Source organism: Montipora foliosa, chromosome 8 (assembly GCF_036669935.1).
Source record: "Montipora foliosa isolate CH-2021 chromosome 8, ASM3666993v2, whole genome shotgun sequence".
Taxonomy (NCBI): Eukaryota; Metazoa; Cnidaria; class Anthozoa; order Scleractinia; family Acroporidae; genus Montipora; species Montipora foliosa.
This window is the reverse complement of record NC_090876.1, coordinates 48234396-48239395: the sequence shown is the minus strand read 5'-3', so window position 1 is coordinate 48239395 and position 5000 is coordinate 48234396. Positions and strand designations below refer to the sequence as shown.

At 41.1% G+C, this 5000-nt stretch overlaps 1 protein-coding gene across 1 annotated transcript in view; it reads right to left on the bottom strand.

Annotated features, from left to right (window-relative positions):
* Positions 1 to 5000, bottom strand: part of LOC138013012 (uncharacterized) — a 39640-nt gene that overhangs the window by 13287 nt on the left and 21353 nt on the right. Inside the window, exons 9-12 of the mRNA XM_068859973.1 lie at positions 4994 to 5000; positions 3709 to 3778; positions 3046 to 3131; positions 2056 to 2179 (exon numbers count right to left, since the gene is read on the bottom strand). The exon at positions 4994 to 5000 is cut by the window's right edge and continues 66 nt beyond it. Of these exons, the coding sequence (XP_068716074.1) occupies positions 2056 to 2179; positions 3046 to 3131; positions 3709 to 3778; positions 4994 to 5000 (287 nt within the window). The remainder of the gene's footprint in view (positions 1 to 2055; positions 2180 to 3045; positions 3132 to 3708; positions 3779 to 4993) is intronic.

Genomic DNA, 5000 nt, shown 5'->3' with positions numbered 1-5000 from the left:
TCTTCCTCAAATGAAGGGTTATCCTTCATTCTCAGTTTGCTCTAAATGAAGTATAATCCTCCATTTAGATTACTCTGTCCCAGGACGTGTGGTAGCAAATAAAAAGAAAAATAGTAAAAGCAGCCCCTGGACAGGATTTGAACCCGGAGCACCCACTTTGAAGGAACTGTTTTTATCCACTTAACCACGAAAGATCAACTGACTAAAAAATGTGCCGATTATTTTCCAAAACTAATTAGTGCATATATTTAATCATTGCTGAATAATGGTTAAGTCTAAAGCTTGATTTTAAAATGGTTAGCTTTCTCTTGAACTTTCGTAACCGACATTTCTCACTGTGTAAGCTTGCTTCTTAGCGGGTGTTAATACACGTTTACAGCGGCACTTTTGGAAGAAAACATTATTGACAACTTCGCAATCAATGATGTGGTAGTCCAGTGGTTAAGTGAAAGGGTTATTAATTACACGTTCCCAGGTTCGAGTTCTGCGAGTCCAGACATTGGGGTTTGGCTTTTAAAAGAAATATGTTTATTTCCCATGATCCCTATCAAGCTTTCATTGTCCAAAATGAACGATAATACTTCACTTGGAAGAAATTGGCAATTAAGAATAATCCTTCAATTGAGGGGGACACTTGGTTGGTAAAATGAGTACCAGTATTATTGAGAACAAGTTGTGCGTGCAACGGCATTGGAGTGGCGCCTAGGCAAATTTCCATTTCGTAAACGGTCGTTGCCAGTTGGACAACACTTAGAACGATGTTGACTGTTAAGTTTGTCGTTTGCAAATGAGGAAAAACATACTTAATTTAGGACTAGATTAGCAACGTATGTCACTTAAAATTTGGAAAAACTTAGGAAAGAACTTAGAAAAATTTAGAAAAAAAAAACTTAAAAAGATTTGGGTGAACGGATCCCACTCGATTCAATGGGTGATGAGGAAACGCAATAAACCACTAAACCACTACCGGATTATCCACTCTAAACATCGCAATTTTAAAGTATTTAAATGAAGCTAACCCTAACAATTCGATGAAAGCTATTCGAATAAAAAGGCTTGCGTACGAAAAATGGCATCGATCGTCAAAAATGGCAACAACCGTTTACGAAAAGGAAATTAGCGGGGCCTAGCCTTGCCGTAGTAACGGCAGAGCTCATTGAAAAAGGGGCCTTCACGGTTTGCCTCTTGTCTTCGTGAATCTCGAGAATCACGTGTTTCTGGGAATCCAGCGAAAAGCATTTCCTTGACCAATCATATCATACGCAGGCAGCCAAACCAGCCAATTATAACGCGAAGCAAATTCATGCAGCCGGCGGGTAAGCGCGGGAAAACAAAAGTGAGCGAATCAAAAGTGATTTCGAGGCTTTTCCACCTTGATTGGCTGAGGATAAGGCGCGAGAGCTTTAGCCAATCACCAAGAGTTATAATCAACCTGAGCAATCGCACAAAAACTTTCGACAGTCCCAGGTCCACACATTGATGCGTTTTCGAAGTTCGCACTCTTCACCTCGATTACATCAGGGTTTTGTATCGTTTTTAACTATCCACACCAGAGTGCTCCAATGAAAACAATAAATCTTGTGGGAATCAAGCCGGGAAGGGGCCTCAGGTACGCTCCATCCAGAATAATGCGTTTTCATCTGAACAAGAATACTTTGGGTCGCGTTTTGGTCAATAGTCCCCGACGAAACTACCTGAAAAACTGACGAAAACGGTTTGAAAAAAGGAGAATTGAAAACTTGGGAACTATTACATAGAAAGCTTTGAAAAAAGCGTTAGTATGAAAGGGAGAAAACGGAAACTTTTCAAAATATGACGGACGCCGATTGCAATGTACGGAAGAATTTTCATTACTTGTTTACGTCGTTTTTGAGCGTTCTAGTGTGGATATGAAAAAAAAAAAAAGGACATCGCTGAGGCAAGCGTGGTTGAAAATGTTTTGCTTTTCTTCCCTTAGATTAAAACAGAGAATTTGTAACGCATCAGCGTTGAGGAGACCTCAATTCGATAGACATGTACACTATATGCAAGGTCGTACAGTATTTAGTTCTATACCTGAAATGAATCGAGCGCAGCAACAAAAAGATGATAACCAGAGCTTCTTTTAGGTTGGTAGAACGCCAGGAGGTCGATTAATCCAAGAAGAAAAATTAAAATCGCCGCAGTCTTCGCACTCTTTCTAATGAAAGAAAGAACATTATTTCACTGGAATGAGAAAAATTACATCAACAGATAGATAAGTTAAGATAGTTAAGTTAATTATCTTATTCAAATCCGACATTTTTATGGAATCAGATTTTAGCCAGAGTACGTTGTTTTAGTTTTTAGATGGCTCATCCTGGCTGTGGTCCCCTCTATATTTTCATGTTTCTTCTTGTCGACATCGTCACGGCCTCGTTGCCAGTCGAGGGAGGAAGAGAGAAGACCCTGGAAACGAGGTTGGCGTCTTTGTTGCTTCCGCCTACTTCGTTGTGTTGAGCCAACCTCAAGTGTCCAAGCCGGCAAAAACATTTTTTTGATCAATGAGCCCATCAAGGGGAGCCTCTATTTCCACTAATTCCTAGAGCCAACCCTTTCCAGAGTAAATTTATTTGTAGGAACAGGTTTTTCCCGCGAAAAGTATCATATTTCCCTTGACGCTAAGATAGCTCTGTTTTGATTGGCTTTTACAATAGTGGGTGTGCCGAATCTCCCAAGGGAGGCCTTCTATAAATAAATCTACTCGGGAAAGGATTGACTCCCAGGCCAAGTATGGGAGATGGAAGCTCCACTTGATGAGCTCAACGCACAATGCAAATACAGAGAGGTGGCTTAGATGTGAGATATATTTCTATTGCAACAATGTTGAACGAAAATGTTTGATCGTCTACACACAGCGCGAGATCTCGCAGACTTGCTCAAGGTCAGCCTCGTTCCCAGGGTCTCTGTTCTTTCCACCCGCTCCAGGGGAAGGGAAGAAGAGAGACCCTGTGAACGAGGTTGGCGCAAGGCGACACTGTAAAAAAAAAAAAAAATCATGGAAATGAAAAATATAGCCATACTCACTTAACTGCGTTTAAATGCCTGGTTTGGGTATGTTTCAACTTTTTGGCAAGCATCACAACGACATACACCGCGACTCCGATATTAATCTGTGGAAAAAATGAAATTGTTAGTTTTTTGGTAAAGAAAAACTTAGAATTAGAAACACTTTTTTATTTGAATGTTTGACCAAGATAATCATCTTTTTTTGGACTTTGTATACATGGCCAGCGAGAAATAACAAGACGGCTAAGTTGTGCTAATTTTTACACAGTTCGCTTGATATTGGACGAAATTCCTCGGATTTTTTCGCAAAATTTCGCGGAAACTTCATCTTTGGAGTCCTTTCATAGAGAAAACATTTTGAGTTCTGAGCACGCGCATTGAGTTTTGAGGTCATTTATCCAAGTGCGAGCGTACTTATTGTCCAGGCCCCAGTTGTTCAAACGATGGATAGCGCTATTCACCGGATACATCACTATCCAGCGGATAAACACTAGCAAAACCAATTGAGTTATCCAGTGGATAGTGATTTATCCGGCGGATAGCGTTATCCATCGTTTGAACAACTGGGGCCTGGGCGTCAGTTATTGACCTCCGGCCAGTAATATAGGACATGGTATAGGCTACCTATAGCCATTTGTTCTTCCGCCTATTTGACTAATACACTGCGCATTTTGTTCTTACCAACAAGAGGATTGTAAGAGGAACGTATAGCATCAATATGTCAGTGAAGTGACTGTGACTAACCCAGCATCTGTCAGAAGGATATCGAGATCAAAGAGAACATTTTAGTGTTTGTTCATTGAGACGACCCTCGGAATTTATGCAAAGAGAGCGGCAATACCAACGAAATCGCTGTTTGGGTTAAAATAGCGATTATTAAAACTTGTCATATTGTAAAGCTTACAATTACATTATATTTTGTCTCTATTAGTTTAAATCTCTTCGAGGTTTGGGTTTTTTAGGCTCTCCCAGGGGGTCGAGGTGGGGGGGGGGGGGGGGAGGAGGAGGGGGGAAGGGGGAAGGGGGGGGGGGGTTCCTTGTTTCCTTTAAAAATTTGCTTGAGTTCCCTCGTTCCTGAAATTACTTCCAAACTTGCTCTCTTGTTCCCTAAGATATTTTGTCTTTGGCGGTTCCCCTGTTCCCCAGTTCAAATTAACCCGCATATGTTCCCTTATTTTCCGAAACCCTGGGAGGGCCACACTTTTGCCTTGGTAGCTTCATTTATGTGCTCAATGCTACAAAAGTAAGACAACAACACGAATATCAGACGCGCAAACTATTTTATTACGTAGGAAAGACTAACCGAAAACGAAAGCTCCGCTTGCTGGGTAGGTATGAAGAGCCTTTAATTTATAAGTAAAAATGGGAATCGAATGCAAAGTTCATTCTTATGTTCGCTGCAGACGACGAAGAGAAAATGTACTGAAATGCACGCCGCAGGTGGAATGCAATTGCTTCCCAAAGTTTTTATTTAACATTATTTTATATTATATCATATTTTGTGATCATGTCCTTGATATGGCAGTCGTTAAAATCTACATCTACATGTTTCAGTTGTCGGCGAAGTCCCCTACTTCATATGGCTGTTTCTACTAACTAAGGTGGCCTCATACATCGATCTCCTTTTGAGACATCTCTACGAAGCCGGTGCCGTTAAAAAGCACAGACCTTAATAACGGGAACTCCACGCTCTACTCTTTTCGATTAGCGCGCGTGGGTTCTTTAACGTCAAAGAGATTACGAAGAAGAGTTTTGACAGGGAGCTTACGGTTTAAAATCATTTTCCCAGAAGGCCTATATAAGCACAACCATTTTCAGATGGCAGCATCTTCTCCTCAGATATTTCATGGTCCTGAGTGTTGAACCGGCAGGGGGCTTGAGCCCGCAACATCCCGCTCGGTAGAATTCGATACCGCCAGTTGTCGCTTAAGTTCTCTAATTGATGTAAAAGAGTTTTGCTACTAACCTTTCAC